Consider the following 17,192-nt stretch of genomic DNA (forward strand, 5'->3'; position numbering starts at 1 on the left):
AGAGAGGGTGGCAACCATGAATAGGACAGAGAAAATAGTTCTGATAGGGTGTGGTCAGGTTTGTCTTGGGGATAAGCTCTTTTTGTTTTTTTTGCACAAATTCTGCTTGACTTGCTGACTGTTTCCTGAATATTCAGTTCTTACTTGAGATGGTGAGAGCTGGTTCTTGCGTAACTTGATGATTCAGACAGCTTTACAAGATTGTGTTGCTTTGCCTTAGCTTTCAGTGCCAACATTTTCACTTGAACATGGCAGTTTATTCTCTGATCTAGCATAATCTAGAGTAGCAGGCAGTGATTTCTGGTGTTGTTTGTAATCATTCTGCTACATTTTCAGTTCTTGGTCAGGATCTGTGTAATTTAGATGGAAAGCACTGACAATTGTTTTGCTGAACTTGACAAAGGTACCAAATCTAACAGCGTAGTAAACCAAATATGGAACATTGCTGATTAGATACTAGGGAGGGAAAAACATATTTGTGAACATTTTCTGACAGGTCAAATAAACATTAGTTATTCACCTGGAATTTCAGCAAACATTTTGCAGCTTTGTCTGATTAAGCTCCCTTTGTAGTGATCAATCATTATTTCAGAAAATGCCTGCTTAAATTTGAATTGTAAACCATCATTGTTATATGGATAGGTATTACAGATACATTTCACACTGCATGGGCTAACACACAACAAATCAATCAACATGAGAATTCTGTTGTGTTGTTATTTGAGGAAAGAATGCAATGTCATCATTATTTAAACATACAGTACATGAAAATAAATACGGCACTTAGATTAAAATCTTCCCCAATCCTTAACACAACACATTAATCAATACTGCGTTGAAGTGGCCACTTAGGAAATCTTTTATAACCGCTATAGGATTTGAACCACAGCTACTGATTTTGTAGCAAATACACCTGAATAAGATGAATATTAGACTCTTAACCATACATATGGAAGCATATATTCTGATTGTCTTGCATGCAAACAAATCATTGTGGCAAATCCTGATAGAAACAGCAACTTTGCTATGAATTGCCATAAGGATTATCTCATGAAGTTTCTGAAAAGAGGGCAATAGGATTAATTTTCCCAAAAAAGAGTCACATTCTAGGGATGGATAATCAAACATGAATTTGTCCCTTTTTTCTTATGGTCATTTGACATTTGATGTCTATGGAGATAATGGAATTTTATTTCCACACATTTGTATACAGAGAAAGTACAACATAATAATCCTAATTTGCAAAACAAAATATTGCATGCTTAAATTATCAATATAGACATCAGAGATAAACTCCAATTCATACATGAGTGTGTTGACTCCATTACATTGCTACATTTTTAAATTCATATTGCAAAGTCAAGAACCATTGAACATGAAATCTAGAAACACTAGAGATGCAGAAGCTTGCAGTAGAATCAAAGGTTAGTAAGTAGGACAGCCCCTATATTCTTCCAAAAATACTAACATTTATTCCATTTTGATACATCCTGATGCCAAACTGCTGTCAAATGTCATCTACCAACTTTACATGAGGATGGTTTCTATTTAACCTCAACTTCGATTCTGGATCAGCCTCTGAATCTGGATGTGCTTTGTAGATTTTATCTTCAATAATTTTTGATTTTTATATTTTCACACTATGAATTTAAAGTTGTGGCAATGCAATGGATTGAATACATTCAAGTATAAATTGGATTAACATACACAAAATGCTGGAGGAACTGGAGGAGCATTTTGTGTGTGTTGCTTGGATTTCCAGCATATTCAGATTATCTCTTGTTTATAAATTGGATTGTTAGTTGGTACCTATCACTGATGGTAATTTAAGACTGTGCTGTTTGTTTAGCTAGTTAGTAATATTACTTAATATTTTTTCAGTATACATCTGTATGGAAATCAAATTTCATAATCTCCATAGTTGTTAGATGTCTAAAAGAAAAGAGGGAACAGTATTCATTTTTGATTATTCATCCATTGACTTTTCTTGATAAAACCAACTATTCCATCTTATTTCTACAAATTTCATAAGATATTCCATATGGGAATTCAAGATAGATCCTTATTACTATGAGGAACTGCCACATTGATTTGTTTTCGTGTGAGATAATCTGTATATTACAATGCAATATTTCAATATTTCACATTGATCTCATTTGGTCACACTTGCCACAAAGTCAGGAGTTGGTGGTTCAAATCCTACAGCAGTCCTAAAATATAACTTAATTGGCCACTTTCTTGGATATAATGAAGTTTTATGGGACTGAGAGAATGCAGGTTTAATTGTTCAGGGCAGTTTTTAAGCAAAGATCCTAATTTCTCTTCTTGTCAGAAAAACACTGACCGCAAGTGTATTAGGCAGTGGTTAACATGGAACATCCTGTAGGCCCTGTGGGAGAAAGACACTGGGTTCGTGTGGTATGGTTTCCTGAGCACTGTCAAACCCATTTAGAAGAATACTTCCTCCCCACATCTTACCAACAAGCACCACGATCCTGCCAGGCTCGCAGCGAGAAGGGCTCTTCCTGTCCGATCCTTCTTGCATGGTCAGGCTGACTCCCAACATCAACTGCTTTTGAAATGGCTGTAATAAGGAAGAGACAATTGCTCAACTTGATAAAAATATTTGTTTTACTCTGGAAAAGTATTTATTGAGGTTTATCCTGAACTTCAATAACAGGTAATTTACTGATCTATGAGCTTTTCCCAAGTATTCACAGCAAGTCAACCATCAAGGGCAGCTGGAAAATCACCAACTCGGTGAGTGGAACACATTGATCTGCCCAAAACCTGCTGATTTTCCAGTACAAGTCCATAAGTAGATGCCATTGCCTGGCACATTCCCAAGTTATATGAGTACATGCTGAAGAATGTACTGAAAATTAGTGGAGCCAACTCAGATGTTTTCTAGGGAATGTCTAGAATCTAAGGCCCTACAGCCTCTGGGACTGAGAGGCTGGGTACTTTGTAACAGCCTAGTGACCACTTAGAGGGTGTACTGTTCAAAGAGATATAGTGGCATTGGTGCTTTTTTACATGGTATGTATTAACTCCATGACGCTATCGATAGACTGGCTTGATATGGACTGGACAATACTACAAATGTATAGAAAGTCATAATTTTTTATTTCTTTAGTAAATGAAGTATATTGTTGAAATATAAATTGTGAAGGCACCAATGGTGAGTAATCTTGGTTACTTCTATAAGATCTTCAATATTTTTGATGTTTGGTGGTTTGTATGCTTTTCTGCTTCAATATTGAATACTATTATTAGAATGTACCTCTGAAAATATGATTTGGTGACATTATAACTTGAATTGTTTAAGTCTGCCATTTTGTGTGTTCAATATCCTTTATCTGTAGCCTTCTTATACTAAGAACTCTGCAGCACTTGAGATCATTCTAAAGTTTGTCATGTTCATGAAATCATCTGTTTTGAGATTTTTCTGTTATTATCAGCTCTCCTCATTTATATTTCCCAAATGAAAAAAATATCCTGTATCATACTATTAATATTTATTTCATTATTTGTGTTTTCATCTGCAAATAATAGGGAGAACGTTGCACAATTGGAAAAAAAATATGTTGATAACCTCTTCATTGTCAACACTGAGAAAATGGTATTTGAAGAAAAGAATTATAAACTGATAAAGTTGAGGATAGACATTACTGCTAAAGTAGAGATGAAAACAGAAATGTTTACCGATTAGCTTGAAAAGTCTGAGTGTTTTGATTTTTAAGTATCATATGTCATTATATCCTTAATGTTGCATTGAAATGACAACTTAGTTTACAACCTGGAATGGGATTTTTCAAACGAAGATTGCATCAAATATAAATCAAAGTAATTAAATGTTATGATTACAATGGAACTTTTATTGAAAGTTAAATGACTATCATAATGCAGTATTCAGAGAGAAATTACTGATGAATGTTGTCATCATTTAGACCCATTCAAGAGGATATGAGCAACGTTGACCATTTCAAAGACGATAAGAAAGTTATTCCTGATATTCTGGATAATATCTTTTGACATCATTATATTTACCTGGTCATGATCATATTGACTTTGCCGTTATGAGAGCTTTTCATTGGCTTGCATTTCTAACTTATACCAGGGTTCAAAAATATTTAATGGCTTAGAAGTATTTAGGATCTTCTGTGATTGTGAAAATCACTATATAAATACAAATCTTGCTTTGACGTGACATTCAATTGGCTGAGTTATTAACCAAAGTAATTAAAATGGAGATGGAAGGCCTAAATCTTATTTAAATAGCAGTTCACATGAACGTGCATCAAGAGACTGAATGGTGAAGCCAGACTCTTTCAAGTGGATGTTCATAGACATTTCTATCAACAAATATTGTACTTTAACCCCATATCACAGGCAAGTCAGGAAGATTTCTAAGATTTCCAAGGAAATTCAATCATTTATGTTTTAATAAGCCTTAGTGGAAATATCAGCAGATCAATTTCAAACTGAGCCCATTTGTGATCTTATGAACATCAAATTTCAATAAGACACAAAAGCATATTTTTTTTGCTTGTCTTCTGCCTTATTTTAAGCAGGGTAAAACAGACTATCTCATACTTTAACAATTGCTATTTTTGTATCGGTTTTCATTGTGTGAAAGGTCACTTGTGGAATCTGGTTATTATTGTCAAAATTTGCTGCAAAGTTCAACATACAGAAAAATGAGTCGAGTAAATGTACTGAGTGAAGAAGAAGATATCATGTGATGCCACAGGAAATTGAATGTAATACATATTAGGAAATAGGTTGTCTGACGTGTTCTTTGCTACAAAAGTGCTTGAAAATGTGCCATATTAGGAAATTAACTGTTGTATTCAATACCAGAGCTTCTGCTTTTTCCTGCTGAAAAAGAAGTTTTATAACTTATTCATTAATGATACAGCAATTGCAAACAGTATATTTCTTATTTTAGTGTACAAGTCCTGAGAAGAGCGAGAAGAAACATCAGATGTCGCAGAATGAGAACCTCACCACAACGCAATCTGCTGGCAGTCATAGATCAAATGCATGCTGTCTCTGTTGGTGCTGTTGTTGCAGCTATTCATGGTATGTTCTTTGGTCTATTTGGTGTAGTATAATTACGTATGTATGAAACAGATTCTGGCATCTATGAAAATATGGGGTTCAAATAAATATCAAACTTTAATTTGAATTGCTGACACCTCATTTTTATCAATAATAAAGATCAAACAGAAGGTATTGTACATTCATGCACCAGCTTTCAAATCCGAAGAATATCAAAATATCCACACTGTTTCACAGTCAGTGTTTAGTAGGCAAACAGAACAGATAATTTATTCACATGAAGACCCAAATTAAAAGCCAACCATGAATGGCAGATTAATCTAATTAGGTGGCATTATTTGAAGTAATATTGGCAAGGACTTTGGAAGAAGTCCCTACTTTTTTCTAAGAAGTATCTATGGTAATCTTGGTACATCTCTAAAAGTTGGACAGTGCTTCAGTTTAACGTTCCATCCAAGAGATGTCACCCCTGAAAGTTCGGTGAACCAAGTAATTAAGTTTATTCAAAAAATCAGCATTGATATTTCAGTAAATGCTTATTTTAATCCTTCCTCATTATTCCTACAAAACATTTTCTCAAACATGTTCATGTGAAAATGTATGAGTAATTTGGATAAAACATTCTAATTAGATTATAATTTGGGCCTTGCATAGATTGAACTTCAGTGGTATAAAATTTGCTAGGCCAGTCAACCAACCAAATTTACAGAGGTATTTCATGAGCTCTGTTATCATTCTAAGCACTTTTACTTATATCATTTGACATTTTTGGTAAAGATTGCAGATGTATTTGTGTATTGAATTGTACAGAAATGCTAAGTTTGTGATTCCCAGCAATGCTGATGTTTACTGATGCAGAGAGCAAGGTATGGATCAATTAGTAAACTCGGAATCAGAATCAAGTTTAATATCACTGGCATATGCCATGAAATTTGTTGTTATGTGGTAGCAGTACATTGCAATACATAATAAAATTGTAAATTACAGTAATAAGTAGATATATATTAAAATTTAAGTAGTACTGCAAAAAGAGAAACTAAAGTAGTGAGGTAGTGTTCATGGGTTCAATGTCCATTCAGAAATCTGATGGCAGAGGGGAAGAAGCTGTTCCTGAATCACCGAGTGTGTATCTTCAGCCTCCTGTACCTGCTCTGTCATGGGTCATGGTAACTGTTATCTCGTTTTGGATGCTGTTCAGTGGGGGGGGGGGGGGGGGGGGGGGTGGTGATCTGACAGAGGACAACCATGGCGATCGGGTCTCTGTCACTGAGCCTGGTTCCGTGGTGCAGAAGGGAGAGAAGATGAGGAATGCAGTAGTCATAGGGGACTCCATAGTGAGGGGAACAGATAGGAGTTTCTGTCAGCATGATAGAGATACCGGCATATGTGTTGCTTTCCAGGTGCCAGGGTTCAGGGTGTCTCGGATTGGGTGCAGAGTATTCTGAAGAGAGAGTGTGAACAGCCAGAAGACTTGGTACACTTTGGTACCAATGACGTAGGTAGAAAAAGTGAGAAGGTCCTAAGGAGAGAATTCATGGAGTTGGGTAGGAAGCTGAAAATCAGGGCCTCCGGGGTAGTAATCTCAGGATTGCTGCCTGTGCCATGTGCTAACGAGCGCAAGAATAGCATGATCAGGCATATTAATGTGTGGCTGAGAGACTGGTGTAGGGGGCAGGGCTTTGGGTTCCTGGATCATTCGGACCTCTTCTGGGGAGATGCGACCTGTACGAAAAGGACGTGTTACAGCTGAACCCAAAGGAGTCGAATATCCTATCATGTAGGTTGAAAGAAGCTGTTAGGGAGGGTTTAAACTAATTTGGCAGGGGGATGGGAACTGAAGTGATAGGGCTGAGGAAAGGGAAAACAGAAATAAATCAAAGATAGTGTGCAACAGAGATAGGAGGGACAGGCAGGATACGAGCCAGTGGGATGATGTATAACAGAAAGCAACAAATACTGGACTGAAAGTGTTATATCTGAACGCACACAGTTTAAGAAATAAAATGAACGATCTTGAAATTCAGCTACAGATTGGCAAGTATGACGTTGTCACCATCTCTGAAACTTGGCTAAAGGATGGCTGCCATTGAGAGCAGAATGTCCAAGGATATATGGTGTATCACAAAGATAGGTTAGTTGGCAGAGGGTGTGGTGTGGCCTTGTGTATAAGAAATAATATTAAATCATTAGAAAGGGATAACATAGGATCGGAATGTGTGGTGTCTCTATGGGCTGAGTTAAGAAATGGCAAGGGTAAAAGGACCCTAAAGGCAATTGCAAACGGGCCTCCAAACAGCAGTCGGGATGTGTACTACAAATTGTAGCAGGAGAAAGAAAAGGTGTGTCAGAAGGGCAATGTCATGATAACTGTTGGGGATTTTAACATGAAAGTGGATTGGGAAAACCAGCAGTACCGGACTTCAAGGGAGAAAATTTGTAGAATGTCTAAGGGATGGCTTTTTAGAACAGCTTGTTGTTGAGCCCACTAGGGGATCGGCTGTGCTGGATTCGGTATTGTGCAATGATCCAGAGATGATAAGAGAGCTTAAGGTTAAGGAACCCTTAGGGAACAATGATCACAATATGATTGAGTTCACTTTGAATTTTGAGAAGGAGAAACTAAATTCCATTGTGTCAGTATCTCACTGGAATAAAGGAAATTACAATGGCATGAGAGGGGAACAGGCCAAAGTTGACTGGAAAGGGACACTAAGCAGGAAGGACAGCAGAGCAGCAATGGCTGCAGTTTCTGTGAAAAATGAGGGATGTGCAAGGCAGATATATTACAAATAAGAAGAAATTTCTTAATGGAAGAAGTACACTACCGTGGCTGACAAGAGAAGTCAGAGCTAAAGTAAAAGCAAAAGAGAGCGCATTCAAGGAAGCAAAAGCTAGTGGAAAAATAGAGGATTGGGAAGCTTTCAAAGACTTGCAGAAGGAAACTAAGAAGGTCATTAGGAAGGAAAAGATGAATTATGAAAGGAAGCAGGCAAATAATATCAAAGAAGATACTAAAAGCTTGTTTAAGTATATAAAGAATAAGAGAGAGTTGATGGTAGATAATAGAAAATTATGCTGGAGATATTGTAATGAGAGAGGCAGAGATGGCAGAGGAACTGAATGGTATTTTGCATCAGTCTTCACAGTGGAAGACATCTGCAGTATACCAGACATTCAAATGTGTCAGGGAAGTGAAGTATATGCAGCGAAAATTGCAACTGAGAAGGTGTTCAGGAAGCCTAATGGCCCGAGGGTGGATAAATTTCCTGGACCTGATGGAATGCACCCTTGGGTTCTGAAGGAAGTAGCTGGAGAGATTGCAGAGGTATTAACAATGACCTTTCAAGAAACAATAGATTCTGCATTGTACCTGATGACTGGAAAACTGCAAATGTTACTCTGCCATTTAAGAAGCATGGGAGGCAACAGAAAGGAAACTACAGACCTGTTAGCCTGGCATCAGTGGTTGGGAAGTTTTTGGAATCAATTGTTAGGAATGAGATTACAGAGTACCTGGAGGCACATGACAAGACAGGCCAAAGCCAGTATGGTTTCCTGAAAGGAAAATCCTGCCTGACAAATCTACTGCAATTCTTTGAGGAAATTACAAGGAGAGTGGACAAAGGAGATGTAGTAGATGTGGTGTATTTGGATTTTCAGAAGGCCTTTGACAAAGTGCTGCATATGAAGCTGCTTAGCAAGATAAGAGCCCATGGAATTACAGGGAAGTGATTCTCATGGGTTGAGCATTGGCTGATCAGCAGAAAACAGAGAGTAGGAATAAATGGATTCTATTCTGGCTGGCTGCCAGTTACCAGTGGAGTTCCACAGGGGTCGGAGTTGGGACTGCTGCTTTTTACGATGTATGTCAATGATATGGCCTATGGGATTAATGGATTTGTGGTTAAATTTGCTGATGATACAAAGGTAGGTGGAGGAGCGGGTAGTGTTGAGGAAACAGAGAGCCTGCAGAGAGACTTAGATAGTTTAGGGGAAAGAAGTAGTAAATGAAATATAATGTTGGAAAGTGTAAGGTCATGCACTTCGGTGGAAGAAATAAACCGGCACACTATTATTTAGATGGGGAGAGAATTTAAAATGCAAAGATGCAAAGGGATTTGGGAGTCCTTGTGCAGGATATCCTAAAGGTTAACCTCTAGTTTGAGTCAGTGGTAAAGAAGGCAAATGCAATGTTGGTGTTCATTTCTGGAGGTATAGAATATAAGAGCCGGGATGTGATGTTGAGGTTCTATAAGGCACTCGTGAGACCACACTTGGAGTATTGTGTGCAGTTTTGGGCTCCTTAATTTAAAAAGGATATACTGACATTGGAGAGGGTTCAGAGAACATTAACAAGAATGATTCCAGCAATAAGAGAGTTACCATATGAGGAACGTCTGGCAGCTCTTGGGCTGTATTCCCTGAAGTTCAAAAGAATGAGGGGGGATCTCTTAGAAACATTCCAAATGTTAAAAGGCCTGAACAGATTAGATATGGCAAAGTTATTTCCCATAGTAAGGGATTCTAGGACAAGAGGGCAAGACTTCAGGATTGAAGGATGTCTTTTTAGAACTGAGACGTGGAGAAATTAATTTAGTCAGAGGGTTTTTGTTGCCACGAGCAGCTGAGGAGGCCAAGTCAGTGGGTGCATTTAAGGCAGAGGTAGATAGGTTCTTGATTAGCCAAGGCATCAAGGGGTATGGGGAGAAGGCAGGGGAGTGGGGATGACTGGAAGAATTGGATCAGCCCATGATTGAATAGCAGAGCAGTCTTTGTGGGCCGAATGGCCTACTTTTGCTCCTATATCTTATGGTAACAATGAGAAGAGGGCATGTCCTGGGTGATTGGGGTCCTTAATGATGGATGCCACCTTTTGGAGGCATTGCTCCTTGAAAATGTTCTGGATGCTGGGAGGCTAGTGCTTATGATGGAGCTGACTGAGTTTAGAACTTCCTGCATCTTATTGTGATCCTGTGCGGTGCCCTCCCCACCATACCAGAAGGTAATGCAACCAGTTAGAATGCTGTCCATACTACATCTGTAGAAATTGCAAGTGTCTTTGGTGACATGCCAAATCTCCTCAAACTCATAATAAAAAATAGCTACTGTTGTGTCTTTTTTGTAGCTGCATCATTATGTTGGGCCCAGGATAGATTCTCAGAGATGCTAACACACAGGAACTTTAAATTGCTCACTCTTTCCACTTCTGATCCCTCGATGAGCACTGGTGTGTGTCCCCTTGCCTTACCCTTTCTGAACACCGTAATCAATTCTTTGGCCTTACTGATGTTTAGTGCAAGGTTGTTTCTGTGACATCACTGAACCAGCTGGTCTATCTCTCCTATACGCCTTCTCGTCACCATCTGAAATTCTGAACTCTGTCTCTTAATTGATGTGCTTCACGATTTAGACCATAAGATATAGGAGCAAAATTAGGCTATTTGGCCCATTGAGACTGCTCTGTTTTGTTTTGCCTTTTGTTTTTCTATGAGTTATAAACATAGACAATGGGCTGCACCATTATTATCCTGACGAAGGGTCTCGGCCCGAAACGTCGACTGATCGTTTCCACGGATGCTGCCCGACCTGCTGAGTTCCTCCAGCTTGTTTGTACGTGTTGATTTGACCACAGCATCTGCAGTGTACTTTGTGTGCACCATTATTGGTCAGTTTCTGTCAGTAAATGTGGACATTAATTATGCAACTCATGCTAGGCACAGTCAGGTGCACTAAAGGATATTTTATGCATGTTCACTCAGGAGTGGTTGGTAGGATATGCAGAGTAGATTTTATGTGTAAGTTGTGCAAAAGATGTTATAAAATGGCAACGATATCCACACAAATAGAAAATGGGAGGTGCAGTGACCTGATCTCTGCTGCTGAATGTATAGCTGGAAGAACTCCTAGACTAAGGGATAGTAAGAATTTAAGCTTGCATAACAAAAGACCAAGCTTCCACTGAAGCATCTAGATATTATGGAGTTTCAGTCTGTGCCACAAACAAAACCATCAGAAAATACATGAACATTGTATCCACGGGTGTTGAACTGGAGCTCATATAGTCATGGAGATGTCAAAAATGATGGGTTCTTTGGTTCACAAAGCTACACTCTAGCTTGGGACTGACTTCCCCATAACCAAGACACTTTGTACAAACTTTTGAAGATGTCTGGCAATATCTTAAGCATATTGTGCATACCCATTGACTTTGATTTGTATATCACTCACTGATAACACCATCTGAATTCTCTGGAGCAGAATTCAAGTTCAAACTTGCATGATGGGGAATTAGGAAATGGACTACTCTTTTCCTCAACCCTAGCTGCAAGTCTTCTGTGTCTACAGTCTTGCCCCATACACATCCTCCATCTGAGCAATAGGCTTGAAGTGGCAGTATCTGAGCTGGTGACTGCAAGCGTCCGCTTCGTCTCTATTTTCTTACTTAAGAGCCACCCTATGGCAAAGTTGAAGAGTGGTTGTACTTTTAGGGGACAAACCAGGGTAAATCTTACACAATGAATGGTATGGCACTGATCTGTGTGGTAGAACAAAGGTATCTGGGAATACCGATCCATAATTTCTTTAAAGTGGCACCACTGGAAGATAGGGTCGTAAAGGGAGCTTCTGAGTACAGGAGTTGATATGTTGGAGTATTGTGTGTAGTTCTGGTCACCTACGGGAAAGATACTAATAAGCTTGGAAGAGTGCAGAGAAAATTTATATGGATGTTGCCAGAACTTGAGCACCTAAGTTATAGCAACAGGTTGAATATGCTGAGACATTATTTCCTGGAGTGCAGAAGAATGTGTGTGTGGCCTCCGTTGGTCATGGTCGACCATGGGTATTGTGTGTCTGGTAGTCACTGGTTTGTCGAGCAGCGTCGACTGTGGTTATTGAGGCTGATCCTGGGATGGCAGGCTCTGCCACAGTTGCTGCATGTGTAGGGTGTCGTGGAATTGTTGTCCGCTGTCCACTGTGCTCTCTGTTTAGCACTCCACTCCTCAAACTGACTCAGGATCACTCTTTCGCCTTGCACTAGGTGTTGCTGAAGAGTACCTCGCCATTTGTTGCGGTCATCTGCTGTATCCTCCCAGCACTCTGTGTTGATTTTTAAGGCTTTCATGTCACACTTGCAGAGCTCATTGAAGCGAAGCTGGGTCTACCGACGTTTCTGTTGCCTGTTGCTAGTTCTCCATAGAGGATGTCCTTTGGCAGTCTGCCATCCTTCATATGACGGACGTGGCCCAACCAGCGCAGTCTGCGTTGTCTTAAAAGTGTGAACATTGTGGGAGAGGACCTCAGATTTTGGGACTTTGTCTCTCCAGGTGATGCCGAGGATGCGGCGAAGGCTGCGCAGGTGAAAACTATTGAGTTTCCGTTCCTGCTTGGAGTAGATGGTCCAAATCTCGCTACCATACAGGAGGGTGCTGATAACACATGCATTATACACAGCAGTCTTGGTCTTTGTAGCGAGATTCAGATTCTCTCAGAACCGTGAGGAGAGTCAAGCAAGGATCAATGCTGCTTTGCCGACACGCCTATTGATTTCAGCATCGAGAGAGAGAGTTACGCTGGCTGGGCCACGTCTGTCGTATGAAGGATGGCAGAAGAATAATGGGAGATCATTTAGAGGTATAGACAGAGTTAATGCAAGCAGGATATTTCTACCAAGATCTGGTGAGATTTGAACTAGGGGTTATTGGTTAAGGGTGAAAGGTGAAATGTTTAGGGGGAACCTGAGGGGGTACTGCTTCACTCAGAGGGTGATGTGAACGTGGAATGAACTGCCAGTGGAAAGGTAGATACTTGTTCAGTTCTGACATTTGGGTACATGGATGAGAGAGGTATGGAGGGCTATGGTCCGGTGTAGGTAAATGGGACTAGGCAGAAAACTAGGCCGGCAGGAACTAGATGATCTCATAGGCCTTTTTGGTGCTGTAGTGCTCTGTGACTATATAAAAAGAGAGGTACAAGGGTAGGATCATTTTCAGGATTACTGCTGCCTCTGCTTTGTAAAACTGACGAGTTAGTGGAATAACAGAATATTGTGACATGAGAAGGCATGAAAATAACATCAAAGGTAATGATATTTGGTCACCTATTTTCCGTGGACTATACAAATTATAAGCAGCAATTATTCCTCCAGGCTAATGAGCAGACCTACGTGACCTTGTCCTCACTTGTTTACTGTTGTTGACACATTTTGTGCACCATGATTTCTGCAGTGGGTCAAGGAAGAATGTTAGAAAGGCTGTTGCCACATTCTGGGTGATATGCCAGCTTTGTCAGAATAGTTGACAGCTGTCTATAGTAATTAGTTTACTATTGTCACATGTACTGAGATACATGAGCTGCATGTGGCAGGGTATTCAGACCATAACAGACCACAAGTTCACCCTGCACATCAATGATAGTGACACGGTAATCTCAAATTTCAAGTTTAATTATCATTCAAACATACATGAGTATAGCCACATGAAAGAGCAGTCCTGCAGGGGCAAGGTGCAAAACATATTACCACTAGCACACAGAACATTGCACATAGCACAAATAGTACATACTGTATGCTTTTGATTTCAGTAAAATATACAGTCACAATGAGAAAAAAAATATATAGTGCAAGTCCTCAAGCTGTCCTGGTCCAGCTCATTCTTCCACCAAACAAGCATAGGAGTGCAACACTGATCAAGCACTGGAGGGCAGCACTGACAGAAATGGCCAGCCCCCAGCCCAGTACAAAATCCAGTGGCATACAACCAGCTCTGGCATTTCCTTTGCTGGCTACTGCAACAGGGAACTTTAAGGCATAAGATATATGAGCAGAATTAGCCATTTGGCCCATCATGTTTACTCCACCATGTCATCATGGCTGATCCAATCTCCTGCCTTCTCTCTGTATATCTTCATGCCCTGACCAATCAAGGATTATCAACCTCTGCCTTAAATATACATACAGATTTGGCCTCCACAGCTGCCTGTGGCAAATAATTGAGTGCCTTGCGTACATAACAACTGAAACTATGCAGCCTCACCGTCATCAGTCTCACGGGTGAACCAGTAAACCGTGCTTCCAGTATTCTATGATACCAATGACTAACAGGGTCTTGCAATCACAATAAAAATGTCCAAGACAATCACTTACACCTTTTTTTTGGACCACACACCATATCGGCACAATGGTACACAACAAATCCAAGTGACAACACAACATTGGTACTTAATAAGTTCAGCTCCATCTCTATTGAGCAGCTCACTGAAGAGATAATTCTGCTGTCCTTAGTATCCAGCAGCAACTTGTGATTGTTCAAGAGACATAAAGGATGAATAAATACACCTTTGATTGGACCCAGAGTGGCTGCTGCATCTCAGCACACCACCAACTTGCCTCTCTTCCTAATAAGCTGAATGTCTTTTACACACAGTTTGATGCACAGTATGATATTCCAGTGAGGAAGGCCACCCTGAGGAAACATAGAAAACCTACAGCACAATAAAGGCCCTTCGACCCACAAAGCTGTGACGAACATGTCCTTAGCTTAGAAATTACCTAGGGTTCCCCATAGCCCTCTGTTTTTCTAAGCTCCATGTACCTATCCAGGAGTCTCTTAAAAGACCCTATCATATCTGCCTCCACCACCGTCACCGGCAGCCCATTCCACGCACTCACCACTCTCTGCATAAAAAAACTACCCCTGACGTCTCCACTATACCTACTTCCAAGCACCTTAAAACTGTGCTAGCCATTTCAGCCCTGGGGAAAAAGCCTCTGACTAGCCACATGATCAATGCCTCTCACCATCTTATACACCTCTGTCAGGTCACCTCTCATCCTTCATCGCTCCAAGGAGAAAAGGCCAAGTTCACTCAACCTATTATCATAAGGCATGCTCCCCAATCCAGATAGCATCCTTGTAAATCTCCTCTACACCCTTTCTATGGTTTCCACATCCTTCCTGTAGTGAGGCAGCCAGATCTGAGCACAGTACTCCCAGTGGGGTCTGACCAGGGTCCTATATAGCTGCAACATTACCTCTTGGCTCCTAATCTCAATCCCACAATTGATGAAGGCCAAGGCATCATATGCTTTCTCAACTACAGAGTCAACCTGCGCAGCAGCTTTGAGTGTTCTATGGACTCGGACTCCAAGATCCCTCTGATCCTCCACACTGCCAGGAGACTTACCATTAATAGTATATTCTCCTATTTGACCTACCAAAGTGAACCACCTCACACTTCTCTTGTTTGAACTCCATCTGCCACTTCTCAGTCCAGCTTTGCATCCTATCAATGTCCCGCTGTAACCTCTGACAGCCCTCCACACTATCCACAACACCCCCAGCCTTTGTGTCATCAGCAAATTTACTACTCATCCCTCCACTTCCTCATCCAGGACATTTATAAAAATCATGAAGAGTAAGGGTCCCAGAACAGATCCCTGAGGCACTCCACTGGTCAGCGACCTCCATGTAGAATATGACCTGTCCACAACTACTCTTTGCCTTCTGTGGACAAGCCAGATGTGGATCTACAAAGGAATGTCCCCATGGATCCCATGTCTCCTTACTTTCTCAATAAGCCTTGCATGGGGTATCTTGTCAAATGCCTTGCTGAAATCCATAGGCACTACATCTACTGCTCTTCCTTCATCAAAGTGTTTAGTCACATCCTCAAAAAATTCAATCAGGCTCATAAGGCATGACCTACCTTTTACAAAGCCATGCTGACTATTCCTAATCATCATTTATGCCTCTCCAAATGTTCATAAATCCTGCCTCTAAGGATCTTCTCCATCAGCTTACCAACCACTGAAGTAAGACTCACTGGTCTATAATTTCCTGGGCACTTGTCTGATCACAACTGATATGTGGAAGACACCAATCAGGTTCAATCCATGTAAAGCTGTGGGGCATGATAACATACCTGGTTGATGCCGAGGTATTGTACAGCCCAGTTAACAGAGGTTCTTACAGACATCTTCAATATTTCTCTGGAACAGTCCCCTTTACCTGCAGTCTTCAAGGCAGCCTCCAACATCTCATTGTCCAAGAGAGCAACAGTAACCTTCCTCAGTGGCTACCATCCAGTGGCATTGACCTCAACAATAATTATGTGCTTTGAGTAACTGCTTATGGATTGCATTAGGTCTTGTTACACTGGGCCCTTTCCAGTTTGCTTGTCACTCAAATTGATCCACTGATGATGCCATAGTGTCTGCACTCCAGTCTTTCCTGTCCCACCTGGAAAATGGTGCCTCATACCCCAGGCTGTGGTTTATCGACCTCTGCTTGGCGTTTAGTACAATCATCCCTCAGAAGCAGGTAGGTAAACTGTCCTCAACATTTCTCTCTGTGACTGAATCTTGGACTTCTTGACAGAAGGGCCACAGTCAATCTCATGTTGGCAGAAATATCTCTAGCTCCATCATGTTGAACACCAAGCGCACCCCCTCCCCCCCTTCCCCCGGTGTGGGTGCCCAGCCTGCTGCTGTTCACATTACAGGCACATCCGGTTCAAACTGAATCATCAAGTTTGCTAAGGACACAACAGTGGTTGGTCTCATCAGCAACGCAGATCTTCTCCTTGGGTGCAAGTGTAGCTTCATTCACTCTATCTAGATTTAATTTGTGCTGACTTCTCACAAAACTGAATATTTCAGATGATCCCTGAGACAATGAATGATATAGTTTGGATATTGAAATCAAGATAAGACACTTGGTATACAAATTCTACGTTTTAAGTCAATTGAGACAGCATGCAGAGAGGAGGTAGAGTGGCCGGTAGAATGATGTAAACTCAACAACTTGGGTCTCAACAAGGACAAGACCAAAGAGGTGATTGTGGACTTTAGGAAACTGCAAACTGACCACATCTCACTGCACATAAACAGCTCTTCCATAGAGAGAATTAGGAGCACCTAATTTTTGGGAATGCACGTAACAGTCAATCTTACCTGGTACTTCAACACCACCTCTTTAATCCAGGAAGCACAGTAGCATCTCCACTTCCTGAGGAGATTGAGGTGCACAAGTATGTAGATTTATATAACTCTTGGATCACTGTATCCAGGTCTTTTGTGCTGCACTCAAGTCAAGTCAAGTCACTTTTATTGTCATTTCAACCATAACTGA

At 40.5% G+C, this 17,192-nt stretch overlaps 1 protein-coding gene across 4 annotated transcripts in view; it reads left to right on the plus strand.

The window, feature by feature from the left end:
- LOC140736096 (regulator of G-protein signaling 20-like) overlaps positions 1–17,192 on the plus strand; it is a 120,926-nt gene that overhangs the window by 55,314 nt on the left and 48,420 nt on the right. For all 4 annotated transcript variants that reach the window (XM_073061858.1, XM_073061855.1, XM_073061854.1 and 1 more), the window contains exon 2: positions 4,952–5,085. In XM_073061858.1, the coding sequence (XP_072917959.1) occupies positions 4,988–5,085 (98 nt within the window). In that variant the 5' untranslated portion in view covers positions 4,952–4,987. The remainder of the gene's footprint in view (positions 1–4,951; positions 5,086–17,192) is intronic.

This window comes from Hemitrygon akajei, chromosome 11 (assembly GCF_048418815.1).
Source record: "Hemitrygon akajei chromosome 11, sHemAka1.3, whole genome shotgun sequence".
Lineage (NCBI taxonomy): Eukaryota > Metazoa > Chordata > Chondrichthyes > Myliobatiformes > Dasyatidae > Hemitrygon > Hemitrygon akajei.